This window comes from Pelodiscus sinensis, chromosome 22 (genome assembly GCF_049634645.1).
Source record: "Pelodiscus sinensis isolate JC-2024 chromosome 22, ASM4963464v1, whole genome shotgun sequence".
Taxonomy (NCBI): Eukaryota; Metazoa; Chordata; order Testudines; family Trionychidae; genus Pelodiscus; species Pelodiscus sinensis.
Genome location: NC_134732.1, coordinates 10,101,754 through 10,120,697, shown reverse-complemented (window position 1 = coordinate 10,120,697; position 18,944 = coordinate 10,101,754). Strand labels below are relative to the sequence as shown.

General features: G+C 46.2%; 1 protein-coding gene across 3 annotated transcripts in view; it reads right to left on the bottom strand.

The window, feature by feature from the left end:
- The window catches only part of COL27A1 (collagen type XXVII alpha 1 chain), a 305,308-nt gene that overhangs the window by 252,074 nt on the left and 34,290 nt on the right, over positions 1-18,944 (bottom strand). For all 3 annotated transcript variants that reach the window (XM_014580186.3, XM_014580187.3, XM_014580190.3), the window contains one exon: positions 4,020-4,073. In XM_014580186.3, coding sequence (XP_014435672.2) covers positions 4,020-4,073 — 54 coding nt within the window. The remainder of the gene's footprint in view (positions 1-4,019; positions 4,074-18,944) is intronic.

Sequence of the window (18,944 nt, the reverse complement as noted above, 5' to 3'; positions counted from 1 at the left end):
TTGAGCTGAAAACTGCACTCCCAGCTCCACATGGAGACATCTCTTTGTACTCACTGAGCTCTGCTGGAGACAAGCAGTAAGTATGAGACGGGAAGAGCAGAGGCTTTCAGCCCCGACTGGGAATTTTCAGCAACTGTAGGCTTATACAGCAAACCCCTGTGGTGCTGTGTAAGCATGGTCTGCGCAAATCTGTTTGTCAATAAAGGACTGTGTAAAATATGTACCGGGAGCCTTGTAAAACTACTGCTGGGTCCTTCTGTTTGCCAGAGGGGGAAAAATAATACTGTGTCTTGCTATGCTGTGGGTTGCTCTGCCCAGGTGTCTGCACAAAAGAGCTACAGCTGTGCAAAATGTTACCTAGCATCATGAACACAACAGTACACAATAGCTAAATGCTTAAATCTCTCAGGGTATGTCTGCACTACAGCGCTAATTCGAACTAACTTAGTTAATTCGAACTAAGCTAATTCGAACGGATCAAGACTAAAAAACTAGTTCGAATTAGCGTTTTGCTAATTCGAACAAGCATGTCCACATTAAGTGGACCCTGAACCGGGGTTAAGGATGGCCGGAAGCAGTGCCGGCAGGGCATCAGATGAGGACTTAGAGCGTGGAGCTGCTGCCTCAGGCTAGCCGAGGGCTGTGCTTAAAGGGACCCGACCCCCACCCCGGACAGACAGTTCTCAGGGGTGCCCCACTTGCAAAGCAGTCCTGGCTTGGATTGCCCGGAGTACCCACACTGGGCACATCACAGCACTCGGCCATCAGGCATTTCTCGGCTGCACTTGCCGCAGGCTGCCATCTGGGGAGAGGGGGCAATTGGGAGGCTGCAGGAGAGCTTCCACCCCCAGAAGCCCGCAGAGCCAGCCCAGTCCTCCCCATTGGGGGTTCGTACCCCATTTCTTCCTCACCTCCTTCCACTTACCCCTCCCTAGCCCCCCTTCCTGATGTACTAAATAAAGGACAATTGTGTACAAAAATAGAATCTCTCTTTATTGAACAAAACTGGGGGAGACTGGGAAAAAGAGGTGGGAGAGGGGAAGAGAGAGGCTGGGAGAGGGGAGGGCAACTACAATGATCAGGGGTTGGAAACAGGTCTCATATGAAGAGAGGCTAAAAAGACTGGGACTTTTCAGCTTAGAAAAGAGGAGATAGAGGGGGGATAGGATAGAGGTCTCTAAAAGCATGAGTGGGGTGGAGAGGGTGCATAAAGAAAAGTTCTTCATTAGTCCCATAATAGAAGGACTAGAGGACACCAAAGGAAAGGAATGGGTAGCAGGCTTCAAACTAGTAACAGAAAGTTGTTCTTCACAAAGCAAAGAGTCAACCTGTGGAACTCCTTGCTGCAGGAGGCTGTGAAGGCTAGAACTAGAACAGAGTTTACACAGAAGTGAGATAAAGTCATGGAGGTTGGGTCCATGGAGTGTTATTAGCCAGGGGGTAGGAGTGGTGTCCCTGCCCAAAGTTTGTGGCAGGTTGGAGAGGGATGGCACGAGACAAATGGCTTAGTCACTGTCTTCGGTCCATCCCCTCCAGGGTCCCTAGGGTTGGCCGCTGTCAGCAGACAGGCTACTGGGCTAGATGGACCTTTGGTCTGACCCAGTATGGCCATTGTAAGCTCAGGGCTCAGGGTCGGGAGTCTCAGTGGACCACCTTGATTTTCATGCACACCTGCTCCTGGGTGGCCAGGCTGGCAGCTCTCCTGCCCTAGATGGCCACTTTCCTGTGCCTAGTGCGGAGGTCGTGGACGAGGGCCACGATGTCCGCACTAGACCAGGCGGGTGCCCGCCTCTTGCGGTCCCGGCCAAGCTCCCAGGAGCTGCCAGCCTGGTCCCAGGAAGAGGGGGAGGGCTGGGGGGCATCGGGTGGCTGGCTCGAGCCGTGCCAGGTGCAGGGTCTGCTGGCTGGGTGCTGGCAGGCTTGCACCTGGCACGGGCACCGTAGCCAGCCCGTGCCCCTTTAAGGGGTCCGGGGCCGAGAGGGGGGCATACGAGTTTCCCTGGTGTTGGCCAGAGTGGCCACCAGGGAAAGCTGGGGAGGGCTAGCCTCCCGCTAGTTCGAATTAAGTGGCTACACACCCCTTAATTCGAACTAGTAAGTTCGAACTAGGCTTAGTCCTCGTAGAATGAGGTTTTCCTAGTTCGAACTAAGCGCTCCGCTAGTTCGAATTAAGTTCGAACTAGCGGAGCGCTTGTGCAGTGCCTATCAAAGTTAATTCGAACTAACATCCATTAGTTCGAATTAACTTTGTAGTGTAGACATACCCCCAGTGCCCATACTGTAAAGGTTACAGTGTGGAATAGTGAAGCAAGTAAATAACCTGTATTGAAAACATCAGGCCTGATCCTCCTTTGTATTAAGGCCCCTTTACATCACCTGGGCAGCATTAGGGGGGCTTAAGGGAGGCATGAAGTACACTTTAAGGTCCCTTTACAGTGGCAGAGTGGAGGAAAGGGGCCATAGTGTAAATGAGAATCAGGGACCATTATAGAAGAGCTTAAGAGCTTCTGGAATGAAATTTGCAGCAGAAGCGCAGATACTAGTTAGTTAATCCTCACCCGAGCGCAGTATTACATCCCTGTGTGAATCTTCTGTTACTGATAGGGTCAAATGACTTCCCTTACTTCAAATGTGTCAGTGGCAGAATCCAAGTTAGAGTGCAGGAGTCTGCATTAAGCCCTAGTCACGCTGCCTCCCTTTGAACGGCATGTCTTTGCACGTACCAGCACAAAATACTTCTTTGTATGAATCATACATGGCATTCACATGCTAGTAAGGCACTACCTGCACCCATACCTAGCTAACAATCCACTTGGATCCTGGGGCTCCAGGCATATGGGTTTAATGTTATCTGTGCCGCAGAGGAGAGGTGGTTTGGGGGAGCTGTAGCACTCAGCTTCTTTGAAAAAAAAGCAGACCATTCCCTTTTCCTGGTATAGAAATGGGATATACTTGTCCATGCCTATTTCCCATGACCCTACAGGACTGGAACAAGCATCCTTTGGCATTGCCCTGTTTTCTGCCCTCAAAGCCATCTTTCAAAGGCCTCTTGTGGAGCTGACTCATTTTTCCAAACAAAGTTCCCTCTGGCACCAGTTGAGGCAGCTCAAGGGTCAAATGAAGGAAGGGACTTGGTCATGATATTAAATGATCCTTCCTCCTATTGCTGCCTTGAAGACCGAGAGCCCCACTCCTCCCAGCTCAATGTGCAAGAGAGTGCTGTCAGGATCCACACTCAGAACTGCACTTTGGAACAACACTATGAATCACCTTCTATTGTTAAAAACACAGCCAGGTACAGAACTGCCCAGTAGTACAATAGATGCTGCTGCAGATGAGTTCACGATAAAAGTTTTGTGCAACTTAGCTGACTACAGAACTCAACTATGCCCCCCAGATGTTTCAGAGGATGGGGCATATTTGTATCTGAATTTAGTAGATATGGGGTAAAATACTCACTGAAGATAATGAAGATTACGGTAGAGATTTTGTCCTAGATTCTGAAATAGCCCACCAGAGCTAAAATGAGTGGAAATAAATTAAAAAGAATTATATTATTCAGAATTTTATTATTTTAGCCATTCAGATAGCACAGTGTGCCAGGGCAAAATTCAGAGGTGACAGGAAAAAGGTCTGGATATTTGGAAGATGCAGGCCAGAAAAAAAAAGCATGGTCAAGTCAAAGGTCCAACTGTGGTTTATGACAATAAAAGGGTGGATACCAAAGAGAAAAAATAGAAAGATAAGGACAGAGAGTGACAGTCCCATGGATTGTCTGATACCAAATGCCAGATCAGTCTGCTCCTTTCCCAGGCCATGGCAGGAGAAATTTCGATAGGGGAGGAGGGAAGCAGAAGGCCGGTCTTTGCTGTAAATTGTGCCAGACCTCAACAGCTGTGCTTGCAGTGGTCACTAGCTCAATAGCTACTGTAGAACCATATGTTGGCATAGCAAATAGCAACACAGAAAGACAAGATGCCAGCAATAAGGCACAGGTGTAGACATAAAAAGCCACTTACCCGTGGGCCTCTTTTGCCAGGTGGGCCTGGTAAGCCTGGTAGACCTGGAGGACCCTAGAAAAGAAGTAAATAAATATTATTTACAAGTTATGCAGAAGATAGTGCCCATGACAACTGTTCTGGAAGAGTCAGAATCTAACTGTTTGGAGCAGGAGTGAGGAAGAAAGACCAGTAATGGCATAAAGTCCAGAGTTTCCATGCAACTTCTCCAATTGCTGTAAAGGATACAAATTATGCACATCGGTCACAGACTATGTATTTCTATACAGCATAGACAAAGCATTCTCATCTTGCTGCTCTAGTCTAGTTCTTTAATCACAGCTATGTTTCATTGTTTCAGTTTCCTGGATTCTGTGCTATAAGATAATATAGGTAACACAAGAAGCAGGCACATCGTCTGTCATAAACAAAAGCTAAGGAAACATAGTCAGCTCTTTATTGTAGGTTCCAAGATGAACTCTAATATTAAGGAGATAATTGTACTCCAGCTCTGTACTTTCCTAGATATTATTGTGACACTATACCTTGGGGGAGCACCCAGTAACCTCTGAATGCCTCATTCTTATATCATCGTGATCTTACGTATAAAGCATGTATCTTGGGAAAGGTTATGATCTATTGAAAGTCATCTCTCTGTCCATGATGAAGTGTCCAACATAATGTCCAACATTAACGCATATCAAGTTCTGAGAATTAGGTTGCATGGTTTTCATTACACATATCATAAGTTGGGGTATCAGCCAGATATTAGCTTCCCAGAGATGAAAGCAAGGAGAATAACCAATGCCCAAGTGGGCTGTCAACAGCCATTGTCCAGCAAGTGAGCTACAATGCAATGATTCACCTGCATGAGGCCATATCCAGGGAATTGCTTAAGTTTGCCTGGAAACTCAGCAATGCCCCCAAACATGCCTGGACTTGAGCTCTCCAAGTAAATAGGAGTGAGGGTACAAAACAGAACATGGTGGCTTGACCTTTCTCCTGCCCAAGCAACAAGGACACTCTGGGTGTGTCTACACTGCACCGTAGGTCAAAATAAGATACGCCATTTGAGCTACGCAAACTGAGTATCTTATTTCAATCATATTTCTAATTAGCTTATTTCAAAATGTGGTGCTGTCTGCACAGCACTTATTTCAAAATAAATCGCTATTCCAAAACATCCCTTACTCCTCGGCTACGTCTACACTGGCACCCTTTTCCGGAAATGCTTAAAACGGAACAGTTTTCTGTTATAAGTATTTCCAGAAAAAGCGCATCTACATTGGCAGGATGCTTTTCCGGAAAAGCACTTTTTCCGGAAAAGCGTCCGTGCCAATGTAGACGAGCTTTTCCGCAAAAAAAGCCCCGATCGTCATTTTCGTGATCAGGGCTTTTTTGTGGAAAAGAAATCTGTGCTGTCTACACTGGCCCTTTTCCGGAACAGTTTTCCGGAAAAGGACTTTTGCCCGAACAGGAGCAGCATAGCTTTTCCGGAAAAGCACTGATGATTTTACAGTAGATCGTCAGTGCTTTTCCAGAAATTCAAGGGGCCAGTGTAGACAGCTGGCAAGTTATTCCGGAAAAGCGGCTGATTTTCCGGAATAAGTGGCCAGTGTAGACACAGCCTTCATGTAATGAGGTTTACAGGGATGTCAGAATAGCGAACCCGTTATATTTTGAAAGGATGAGCGTGCTCAAAAGATGTGGAATAGCTATTTTGGGATACCTCCAGTATCCTGAAATAGTGCTGCAGTGTAGGCTCTGATGTAGCCTTCAGTAGCCTCTGAAGACTTCAACAGAGGAGTCTGGCCCCGATTTCAAAGGTGAAATTTGTGTACTATGGACTGCAATATCCATTGGGGTGAGAAAAATTGCTTGACCTAGTTATGGCCCAATCTTATAGGGTTGAGAGTTTAGACTGCGTGTTTATGTTTTATTTCATTTTGGTAAATACTCTGACCTTCTGCCTAACACTTATAGGCTATATCTACACTGCACGCTTTTTTTGAAATAACTCATGTTATTTCAAAATTACAGAGTGTGCGTTTGCACAGCAAGCCCATTATTTCAAAACTAGCCAATTAGCCCATCATAAGACGGGATTTTCAGGTCTCTCCTCCACGTTGGTCTTCTCTGCTGAGCCTCCGGTCTTGCTCCGTCTCTCTTTCTCTCTCTCACTCTCCTCCTCCTCCTACTGCCTCCCCCCCTCTCTCTCTCAGCTCTCCTCTGGCTTCTGCCTCTCTCTCTGTCTCTCTCTTCCCCTTCTCTTCCCTCTCCTGCCTCTCACTTGGGGGACCGCGGAGCCCAAATGGTTGCTTGCTCCCACGCAGCGGTCTGGCTGAGCAGCGCAGAAGTCAGCCGAGGACCACTGTGAGAGGCGAAGGGGGGCGGGGCGGTGATGTTCATGGCCAGGGGGCAGGGCCTGGACCCGCTGTCACACCGCACATCACCGCCCCACTCCCCCGTTTGCCTCCCGCCGTGGTGCTCGGCTGACTTCTGCGCCACTCAGCTGGACCGCCGCGGGGGAGCAAGCAGAGCAAACAGCCGTTTGGGCCCAGCACTCCACATGCAGCACGGGCCGCCCAGAGGGAACAGCCAGCATTTCAGGCAACAGCGCCCCCCAGAGGGAACAGCCAGCCTTTCAGCGTTACAGACTTTCAGACACTGGGCTACTATATATATGATCATTTTGAAATAACGGACTTCTTACTCCGATTTCTACAACCCTCATTTCATGAGGAATAAGGGAGACCAAAGGAAAAGTGTTCTTTCTTCTCCTTCTTATTGTGTAGACAGTGCCAAAAGTCGTGAAGGTACTTTGACTTTAGCTACACAATTAATGTAGCTGAAGTTGCAGATCTTAACTCGACTTTATCCCAAAGTGTAGACATACCATATAGTCGCTTAAATTCGATCTTTTCAGTCAATAAGCTTGCTTTACTATTTACCATTACCACTGTATTTGTATGAAATGTGTGGCAAATCTGCTCAGGGTTTACAAAAGCTGGTGTATGTCCCTCTTCCATTGATGAGGTGGTGAGTCAATTAACAAATTAGATGGTATATTCCCAAGGTACAGTACTAGAAACTAGAGGGGATAAAATCAAACTGTAAAATCCTTCCTTAAATGTATCCTCAATGGACTGGAGGATCCAAATGTCCCGAGATCTGCTGCAACTCCTAATCACTCTTGCCACTCTTTTTACTGTACTGACATTCATAATTGTTTGCTAAATTGTCTCACTGGGGATTTACATTCAAGTAGCTTGTTATGAATGACGTATTTTTGTTTCTTTTGTGGGGCTGGAGAAAGAGAAAGAGCAGAAGGCTAAAGAATGTTTGGAACCCAGCCTGAACTTTCCAACTGCTCAGAAGTTGAAAGAGCTTCTACCAAAAGTAGAATTACGAGTAGAAAATGATCAGAAAAGCTGCAGAGTTGTACTTCACAGTTCTGTTCCTGCTCCCTACAGCTTTTCTTCCCCAAACAAAGACTAATGTGGTGCTCTCTTCCCACAAGTTCAGAATGTCATAAAACTGAATGTGCCACTTGGGAAACAATACAGGTGACGCAGAGTCTTCACAGGAAGAGTTAAAAGTTCCAAGATCCCTAGCAAAGATCTCAGGAATATGAACTCAAATGTGCCATTTAGAACCAAGATAATACTTGGAGACCCCCTACTCCAAATTCCATTCTAGGCTATGGTTTCAAACAGTAAAAGCTTGCATGCATGCTAACAAAGTCTCTCCTGGGAAAGAACCTTGCTGAACATTACCAGTCCTCACCCATAGTAGATAAATGCTGAGTGATTAGCTGAGAAGAGATACGGATAAAACTGAACTGTGGGCACAAGCAAACAAATATTTGCAGTGGTTAAAAAAAATCTAGATAATCCCCTTCCTTTCCCCAGGCCCTCCATGCTATTAATTTGAAATGGCACTGAACACATTAGCATCACCCTTTCTGCAGTGTTTCTGGCTCAGGTAGAACTAGATAGGAGTGAAGATGCCACATGTGACCTATAAGGGTAATCTGACTGCAGGATGCAAGGTATTTTGCTGATGTTGACCATCCACAGGCACCCCACACCCTCATAGCTCCCAGTGGCTGTAGTTCTCTGTTCCTGGCCAATGGGAACTGTGGGAAGCAGCCAGCATGTCCCTGCATCCCCTTCTCATGTAGGCACCGCTTCCCACAGCTCCTATGGGCTAAGAATAAAGAACCCCACCCGCTGGGAACTGTGTGGGGGAGGAGTGCCTGCAAACAGGCCACATCAGGAAAATATCTTGCAGCAAACAATCAAATTTAAAGAAATCTCCACCTGTGCCCAAAAAAGGGCCGGAGAAAGGAGATGCAGCCCTTCTCCAAAAATTATAACTGCATCCTGAGTACCAAAACCATCTCCCTCAGACAGTCTTTGGTACTAAAACTCCTGATTGTCCCATACCCAGTTGCCAGAGATGCCTGTCTTCTCTCTAATAATTACTGCAACCCAGTTACAATATAACACCCTCCAAAATTTGGGGGTAATTTAAAATAAACTGAAGTTACACATAAAAAGCCCATAAATTATTGTAGTAATTTCACTGAGAGGGAATGGGTGTCAGAGCAGGGTAAACAGTGCTCCATATTCAGGAATCCCTGCTGCACTGTTTAGTTCCAAAATGATAATTCTTGTGATATTTCAGGTCTTTGTGATAATTCTTTCCCTCCTCCATCTAAGATATATATTCTATCCTTCCACCTGACTGGTGTCCTCTCTAGTCCCAGTTATACCTGTGCCTATGTATTTCTATACAACCCAATCCCAACTAAATCAACCCAGCCAGGGCTTTGTCAAGCCCAGACTTAAACACCTCTAGAGATGGAGACTACACTACTTCCCTGGGTAATACATTCCAGTGCTTCACCACTCTCCTAGTGAAATAGTTTTTCCTGATATCCAACCTGGACCTTTCCCACCACAACTTGAGACCATTGCTCCTTGTTCTGCCATATGTCACTACTGAGAACAGCCTCTCTCCATCCCCGTAGGAACCTCCCTTCAGGAAGCTGAAGGCTGCTATCAAATCCCCCCTCACTCTTTGCTTCTGCAGACTAAACAGACCCAACTCCCTCAGCTTCTCCTCATAGGTCATATCCTCCAGCCCCCTAATCATTTTGGTTGCCCTCCGCTGGACCCTCTCCAATGCGTCCACGTCCTTTTTGTAGTGGGGGGTCCAGAACTGGACACAATACTCCAGATGTGGCCTCATCAGAGCCGAATAAAGGGGAATAATGACATCTCTGGATCTGCTGGCAATGCTCCTCTTAATGCAACCTAATATGCCATTAGCTTGTTTGGCTACAAGGGCACACTGTTGACTCATATCTAGTTTCTCATCCACTGTAAACCGCAGGTCCTTTTCTGCCAAACTACTACTTAGCTGGTTGGTCCCCAGCCCTTAACAGAGCTTGGGATTCTTCTGTCCCAAGTGCAGGACTCTGCACTTGTCCGTGTTGAACCTCATCAGATTTCTTGTGGCCCAATCCTCCAATTTGTCTAAGTCACTCTGGGCTCTATCCCTGCCCTCCAGCATATCTACTTCTCCCCCTAGCTTAGTGTCATCTGCAAACTAGCTGAGGGTGCAATCCATCCCCTCATCCAGGTCATTAATAAAGATATTGAACAAAACCAGTCCTAGAACCGAACCTTGGGGCACTCGCTAGAAACTGACTGCCAACCTGACACTGAGCTGTTGATCACTACCTGCTGGGCGCAGCCTTCTAGCCAGCTTTCTATCCATCTTACCATCCGTTTATCCAATCCACATTCCCTTAACTTCCTGGCAAGAATATTGTGGGAGACCATATCAAAAGCTTTGCTAAAGTCAAGTTATATCACATCCACTGACTTCCCCATATCCACAGAGCCAGTTACCTCATCATAGAAGCTAATCAGATTGGTCAGGCACGACTTGCCCTTTGTGAATCCATGCTGACTATTCCTGATCACTTTCCTCTCTTCCAAGTGCCTTAAAAGGGATTCCTTAAGGATCCTTTTCATGATTTTTCCAGGAACCGAGGTAAGACTGACCGGCCTATAGTTCCCTGGATCGTCCTTCTTCCCTTTTTCAAAGATGGGCATTACATTTGCCTTTTTCCAAAGTCTCCTGATCTCCACGACTTTTCAAAGATAATGACCAAAAGCTCCTCAATGACATTTGCCAACTCCCTCAGTACCATTGGATGCATTAAGTCCAGACCCATGGATTTGTGTACGTTTAGCTTTTCTAAATAGTTCCTAACCTGTTCTTTACCCACCACGGGCTGTCCATCTTCATCCCATCTTGCGTCACTTTGCGCATTAGTCCAGGAGCCGACCTTGTCCGTGAATACAGAGGCAAAGAAAGCATTGAGTACTTCAGCTTTCCCCACATCATCTGTCACTAGGTTACCTCCTTCATCCAGTAGGGGCCCCACACTCTCTCTGATTACCTTCTTCTTGTTAACATGCCGGTAGAAACCTTTCTTGTTATTCTTCACATCCTTAGCCAGTTGCAATTCCAATTGCGCTTTCGCCCCCCGGCGAATGCCCCCCAGCATTCTTGAACTATACATTTATACCCCTCTGTGGTCATTTGTCCAAGTTTCCACTTTTTGTAAGCTTCCTTTTTGTGCTTAAGTTCACCAAGGATTACCCCTGTAAGCCAATCAGGTCTCCTACCATGTTTGCCTCTCTTGCTATGCATTGGGATGGTTTCTTTCTGTGCCTTTAATAAGGCTTCTTTAAAATACTGCCAGCTGTCCTGGATTCCTTTCCCCTTCATGTTAGCATCCCAGGGGATTCTACCCACCAGGTCTCAGAAGAGAGTCAAAATCTGCTTTTCTGAAGTCGAAGGTGTGTATTTTACTACTCTCTTTTCTTCCTTTGGTCAGGATCCTGAAATCTACCATCTCATGATCACTGCTTCCCAGGTTGTCACCCACCTCTACTTTCCCTATTAGTTCCTCCCTGTTTGTGAGCAGAAGGTCAAGCTGCGCACAGCCTCTGGTCAGATCCTTCAGCACTTGTACCAAGAAGTTATCCCCAACATTCTCCAAAAACATCCTGGATTGCCTGTGTACTGCCGAATTGGTCTCCCAACAGATGTCAGCGTGATTAAAGTCCCTCAGAGAACCAGGGCCTGCGATTTGAAAGCTTCTCTCAGTTGTCCAAAGAAAGCCTCATCTACCTCATCCACCTGATTCGGTGGCCTGTAGTAGACACCAACCACAACATCACTGCTGTTGTTTGCACCTCTAAACTTAACCCATAGACTCTCAACAGGTTTTTCTCCTTCTATATACTAGAGTTCTGAGCAATCATAGTGCTCTCTTACATATAATGCAACTCCTCCTCCTTTTCTCCCCTGCCTGTTCTTCCTGAACAGTCTATACCCTTCCATGACAGCGCTCCAGTCATGCGCGTCATCCCACTAACTCTCTGTTATCCCAATTAAATCATATTTCTTGGACTGGGCCAGGGCCTCCAGTTCTTCCTGTTTGTTGCCCAGGCTACTCGCATTAGTGTACAAACATCTCAGATAACCAGTTGATTGCCCTATCTTCTCCATTCGAATCAGGGGTCCTCCTTTCTTGTTTGTTCCTCTCTGCATTTCTTCCCAGCCGGGATTTAAAAATGGCGGCGCCCGGCTTATGCAAATGAAGCCCAGGAAATTCAAATCCCGGGCTTCATTTGCAAGTGCGGTATGCCTACATTACCCTCCTACTTCGAACTAGGAGGGTAGTATAGACATATCCTTTGTTAGGTGGATCCCATCTCTTCCTAACAATCCTTGTGCCCGGAACAGAGTTCCATGGTCGAAGAAACCAAAGCCCTCTTTCCGACACCACTTGCGCAACCACACATTTACTTCCTCAATTCGACGATCTCTGCCCAGTCCTTTTCCTTCAACAGGAAGGATCGACAAGAACACCACTTGTGCGCCGAATTCTTTGATCCTTCTTCCCAGTGCTACATAATCCGCAGTAACCCTCTCAAGGTGATTCTTGACCGTATCGTTAGTTCCCACGTGGAGAAGCAGGAAGGGGTAGAGATCCGAAGGTTTGATCAGTTTTGTAATCCTCTCAGTCACATCCTGAATTCGAGCTCCTAGTAAGCAGCACACCTCTCGAGATTCCAGGTCCAGACAACAGACGGATTGCTCAGTCCCTCTTAGGAGGGAGTCCCCGACCACAACCACCCGTTGTCTTCTTTTGGGGGTGGTGGTTGTGTAACCCGCGTCCCTAGGACTACGCATCCCATGCCTTCCAGTAGATCCCTTCCGGTTTCTTCCTTGTGAGGTCCCTTCCAAAGCATTCACCACTGCAGAGCCTGTGGAGAGAGCCTGAAAGTGTTTACTTACCTCTATAGCATTGGGGGATTCCTGTGCTGGCCTTTTTCCCTTCTAGAAGTTACATGCTGCCAATTCTCTTCCTGATTCTGTACTGCCCTCTCTGGCTCTTCCGCCTGCCATGATTGCAGGATTAAACTCTGTCTTCTCTCAAGGAAGTCTTCATCCTCTCTGATTGAGTGTAGGGTCGACACTTGGGCCTCTAGTCCTCTAATTTTTTCTTCCAAAATGGCGACCAGCTTGCACTTAGTGCAGATGAAATCTGTTCTTTCTTCCAGGAGTAAGTCAAACATGGCACACGCTGTGCAGGTATCAACAGCAGACCTATTACCAGTCATACCTGCTGTCCTGGAAAAAGGATTTAAAAGAAAGGCAAGAGAACCTTGCGCCCTTCCCTCCGCCCTTTCTAACTCCCTCTCTAAATTCCTGTTCCTTGGTCTCTTGCTCACTGCTTTATAAAGCCCTGGACTGCCTGAAAGTCCCTCCCCCTACTAAAGCTTAGCCAATCAGCAGAGGCTTCTACAATTCAAACTTTAATTAGAAGCCAACAGTTTCCACCTGCCAGTCACAGCACACACTCTGTGAAGGGGAGAGAGAGGGGGGAGGAGAGGGGAAGGGGAAGGGAGGAAAAAAAAGAAGAAAAAAAGAGAAAAAAAGCCTCACTCACAAACACAAGCTCAGCACACAGCAAGAAAGCCCCATACACAACACATACTGCAGACAGCCACTTCCCTCAAGAGTCCTGTATCTGCTTCTCCTTTACCTGGAGAACTCCCTCTCTAAACTTCCTGTTAGCACTCACCTGTTCGCAAGCTTGCTGCTTATATATTTGTGATCATGGCTGACTGCTGAAGGACTATGAGGAAATGGAAGAGTCTTATATTTCATCTTTATTCTTTCCTTCTCCCATCTTTTCTTTATATAGTTCCCATCCCAATTGCTCTTTTATCTAATTTTTGGCACCAACTTCATTTTAAGCAAGCAGGGCTGTTGTTTCATGCTCAGTTACTGCTCTACAAGATTCCCTTTAGGCATTTCTGGTTAAATGCATAATGATTTATGGGCCAATTATGAGAGTGATTCTAAAATCATCTTAGTCTTATTCTGTGTATTATACTATGTGGCTTTTTTATATATGACTCATAAATTAAGGGCACTGAAACACATCGCACTTTTTATAATATATCATAGGTTGTCAACACGGGTAGCCGTCTATGTCACAAGAAGGAATGGAAAAAGAGACAGTCAATATTCTATTGATTCTGATAACAGTCTATATTGCCAATATTTTTTTTATGATTCCAGCTGACAAGTTTTTGCAACTAAAATGAAGAAGCTCAGAAACATTCCAAAGATGGTATTTACAGAAAACTGGACTCATCACACAGATTAGGAAAACAGTTTGATTTTGCAATAACATTGACTGCTTTGGGGTGGATCAGCCACAAAAAGGATCAAATCTAAAACTATGAGACTCTACTGCTTGAGCTACAAATGCTCTGATAGCAATGCTGATAGGAAAGCTCTAGCATGTTCAACACCCTCTATCTGTGGTCCAGTCATCACTGAAATGACACCATTTGAAGAGACTAGTAGCTATCATGCAAAATATAACTTACGACTTTCTATAAATCTCATTCACCATCTTTGGAAGTTTCCCATCTGTCTTTTGCCATAGTTTCTGGATTTCAGTGGGATCCTGCCAAGCTCACTCCTGTGCATTCTCTCATGAGTCATATGAAGGAGAAAACTGCCAGAGGGATCACTCCTGAAAGATGCTGAAGTCCTAGTGGAGTTAGAGTGGAGGAAACACCAAGCTTTTTTGGAAGCACTCAGTAATCCCATAAAATCACTCAGCTTGGGCTCACATCTCTGGCACCCAGTCTGCAAAGGAGGCCACATTTTTACACCATCAGTGTGCTTGATATTTGTTTTTGAGGTATCATTTTTTTCCTGGGGTGCACAGAGGATGCAATTTATATCTGTGCAGAGGGCCTGAACTCTAAAGCCTTGTCTCAACTTACTGAGAGACTGACACTGCAGATCTCCCGGGGTTCGATTTAGCACGTTTAGTAAGGACCTACTAACATGACCGCCAATCATGTCCCCATTGATTCTGACACTCGTCCTGATCCTGTGGGGTAAGGGAAATTAATGGGAGAGTTCTTCCCATACATCTCCCACATTGGATATGCTGTGGAAATTCAAACTCAGGTACGTGAACTCCAGCTACACTATTCATGTAACTTGGGGATGTGGCCCCTGGGGCTATGTCTAGACTGTATCCCTCTGCCGACAGAGGGATGCAAATCAAGTGAATTCCAATGGCTCTGGAGGAATTCCAGAAAGAACTTTCCATTTCCCCTCCATCCTGTTGAATAAGGTCAAGGATCCCTATGCTGCTTCAGAAAGTCACAGCAATAGCAAAAATCTTCAGAACTTAGTTTACTTAATATCCAGGATTCACAAACTGGTGAAGAGCAACAGATGCACAGTATCTTTACAAATGGCATCTTGCAGGCAGTGACTGTGTGCTCTTATATTGGGACTTTTCCGATAAGGACATTTTAAAACTCAATGAAAAATACCCCAGCTCCTGCCCTCTCCCCCACACAAATAAAGTTTACAGCTTGAATATTAAACATGCTTCAATTGACCCACCAGTGTTATTCAGGGGCTTCAGACAGCTGCAGGCAGCTCTACCATACATTTCACCATCAATAAAATATTAAAATCCCCAGTGGTGTATATAAATTCAGGTCAACACGGGATTCAGATCTTGTGAGATTTGCTTTTGCTGCTGGCCAGAATCTATGGAATTCCTACTTTATTGCATATGGGGGGAAACTCTTCTATTTGCCTATATATTGTATATCCCAACCAAGTGATCAGTAATTTATCAGCTGGAAAAATCAGCTCATTCAGACTGGGCCCTCTTCAAAGACCTGCTATATTAATACAATGTAATTTTCTTTTGTGCCTTTGCATATCAGCATGCTCATCAAGTCCTGCAAGCTTCGCAAAGTCAGTCTGGGTCAGCACATGGAAGGGAGACCTTGGGAGTAAGAGATTTTATAGGTCCTGTGGGAAGGAGTGTTGACAAGGGAAAGGAAAGACTGCCAGCCACTGAGTCATTATTGAGCTAGTGACCCAGCATTGTGTTTGTGGGCCTTTTTGCTCCTTTTTTTTCTTCCCAAAAAAGATTTCAGACAAACTCTGATTCTTTGTGGTCATTAATGATCGCTTGGCATTTAAAAAACAAAACAAGCCTGTTAATCTTGGTTTTCTAGTCACATTCCATTGTGTAAAAATCGACTGTTACCCTAAATTCCTAAGGCATTAATGCTGCAGCACTAATTGTATATGGGATGCGTCTTCTCATCCTGTTACGTTAGCCTTGCTGTGGTTTGCTAGCCAGCTGCTATGCGCTACCCTGGAGATAACTGAAGCTTACTGATAGGAAAGGGATTCTTTCAGCACACACTTTGTATATAACAGTTATTTGTAAATAGCTCTCGGGCCACTTGGGAGGAAAGGCTCCATATAAATGTAAGATTATGCTGATATTATTCTGTGCTATATGCAAAAACTGCAGGGCCTGAGTCCCCTGTGCCTTGAATCTGTGCCATCCTTTACACCTGGATGAAATGAGTGTATAATGGTACCAAAGCAAAATGCAATATTGATTCCTCAAGCTAGCAGCAAAGGAACTAGAGAAAGTGAGTGCAAGGGGCCCTGTGCTCATGGAGGGAGAGTGTAGAGACAATACAGCATCATCACCCCTTTTCAGAAACAAACTACTCCTAGAGGGCACCACATATTTATAGCTCCTAGGTTTTAAAGCAGGAGGTGGGCAGTAGGGAGCTATCAGTATCCTGGAATGGAGCCAGACCAGGTGGAAGCTGCTCTACGTGGCATGCTCCCTTCCAGCATGGTAGGTTCCCCCCCATGTCTGCATGGGAGTCATGGTAGCTCTCTGCAATGTTAACTCACCCTTTGTGGCTTGGGGAGGGTGTATGGAAGTGCAGGGAGTGAGATGATGGCTTATGCAAGGAATCATAGAACCAGAAGGAACCTCGAGTGCAGTCCCCTGACTCAGGGCAGGATCAAGCACCATCTAGACCAGGAGTCTCAAACTCCCAGCCCATGGGCCATCTTCAGCCGGAGCAATTGCACAATCTTGCCCGGGAATCCTGCTGGGACCTGGAGGCCTGTCTATTCCTCCAAAGTCCTGTGCCTTCCCACCATCACCCTCCCATCTCCACCCCAGGAAACCCCCTCCCTTGGTGCAGGGCTGGTAAAGGGCAGGAGCAGTTGGGCCCCCCTACACTCCCCATGGTGTTGGGAGCCAGGGGGAAATGGAGCACAGCGGAGCAAGTGCACTTGCCAAATGCACTCCACTTCCCTGCGGCTTCTGGGGATTAGGGTGTATGGATTCAGGAGAAGATTCAGGCCTGGGGAGAGGCTCTAGAAGTGGGTGCAAAGTCTGGCAGGGAACTGTGATCTGGGAGAAAGGAAAAACGGTGTGAAGACTGCAGAGAGTTTGGGTAGTGACCTGGGGCAGGGGAATGGGGTGCAGGGACAGGGAGGGCATATGGATGCAGGAGAGGATTATGGCTTGAGGGTGGTTTGTAGGAGGGGGTACAGGGTCTGAGAGGGAGTTGTGACCTGGGTAGGAGGGTACAGAGGGTTTGGATGGTGACCTGGAGGAGGGAATATGGGTGCAGGAACTGCAGGGGTGCCAGAGGCAGATTCTGACTGGGAAGCACTTACTTAAGCTCCCTGCCTGCTGCAGCCCCAGATCACTTAAAATTGCAGGCTGTTCCCTCCACGTGGCTCTTAGCTCTTGGAAGGGAGAGAGGCTTGCACTGCCCTCATCCCCCATGCCAATCTCTCAGGGTATGTCTACACTACCCTCCTAGTTCGAACTAGCGGGGTAATGTATGCATACCGCACTTGCTAATGAAGCCCGGGATTTGAATTTCCCGGGCTTCATTAGCATAAGCGGGGAGCCGCCATTTTTAAATCCCCGCTGCTTCGAACCCCGTGCAGCGCGGCTACACGGGGCTCGAACTAGGTAGTTCGGACTAGGGTGCCTATTCCGAACTACCGGTACACCTCGTTTCACGAGGAGTAACGGTAGTTCGGAATAGGAACCTAGTCCGAACTACCTAGTTCGAGCCCCGTGTAGCCGCGCTGCACGGGGTTCGAAGCAGCGGGGATTTAAAAATGGCGGCTCCCCGCTTATGCTAATGAAGCCCGGGAAATTCAAATCCCGGGCTTCATTAGCAAGTGCGGTATGCATACATTACCCCGCTAGTTCGAACTCTAGCGGGGTAGTGTAGACATACCCTCAGCTCTTATTGGCTGGTTGTTTCCAGTCCAATAGGAGCTGAGTGATTGGCTGGGGTCTGTTCCTGTTGGCAAGTTGTTTCTGGCCAATAGGAGCTGAAGATTGGGTTGGGAGCAGGGAGATCACACAAAGCTTCCCCCTCCCTCCTGAGCAGAGAATCACACGGAGTAGACTTGCACTCAAAACAGCAGCTGCTATGTGCCTGAGGGCCCTGGCAGGGTGGTCCATAGGCTGGATCCAGTGGACCAGCCCACGGTGGGCCGAATCCGGCCCATGAGGGGTATCTTTCCCACCATCTAAATAGTTGATGAAGAACAAAACCAGCCCCAGAATTGATCCCTTCAGAGTCCCACTCATTATACACTTTCACCATGACTATGAACCATTGATTAACTACTCTCTGGAAATATGATCCAACCAGTTATGCACCCACTTTACAACAGCTCCATTAGATTGTATTTCTTTTGTTTGTAGATGAGAAGATAATACATGACTGTATCACATCTTACTAAAATCTAGATATACCACACTTGCCACTTCTCCCTTATCCAAAAGGCTTATTATACTGTCAAAGAAAGTTATCAAGTTAGTTTGACATGATTTGTTCTTTACAAATCCATGCTGCGTGTTACTTATCACCTTATTATCTTCTAGAATCTAGATGTTTGCAAATGGATTCTTTAATTATTTGCTCCATTATCTTTCCTGGCACAGAAGTTAAGCTAACTAGTCTGTAATTCCCTGGGTTGCCCTTATTTCCATTTTTATAGATGGGCACTATATATTTGCCATTTTCTAGTCTTCTGGAATATCTCTTGTATTCCATGACCTTTCAAAAATAATAGCTAATGGCTCAGATATCTCTTCAATCAGCTTCTTGAGTATTCTAAGATGCATTTCGTCAGCTCCTGGTGAGTTAAAGTCATCTAACTTGTCTAAATAATTTTTATTTGTTCTTTTCCTATTTTAACTTCTGAACCTACCCCATTTTCATTAGCATTCATCCAATCACCACCAATCTCTTCGTGAAAAACAAAACAAAGAAATCATTAAGTATCTCTGCCATTTCCCCATTTTCTCTTATTGTTTTTTCTTCTTCATTGAGTAACAGTTATACTCTGTTCTTGGTCTTCCTCTTGCTTCCAAAGGTGGCTGAGCAACATGCAGGGACTCCCTTTCCAGAAGCAGATCAGTATGTGTCCCATTCCTTAATGTTA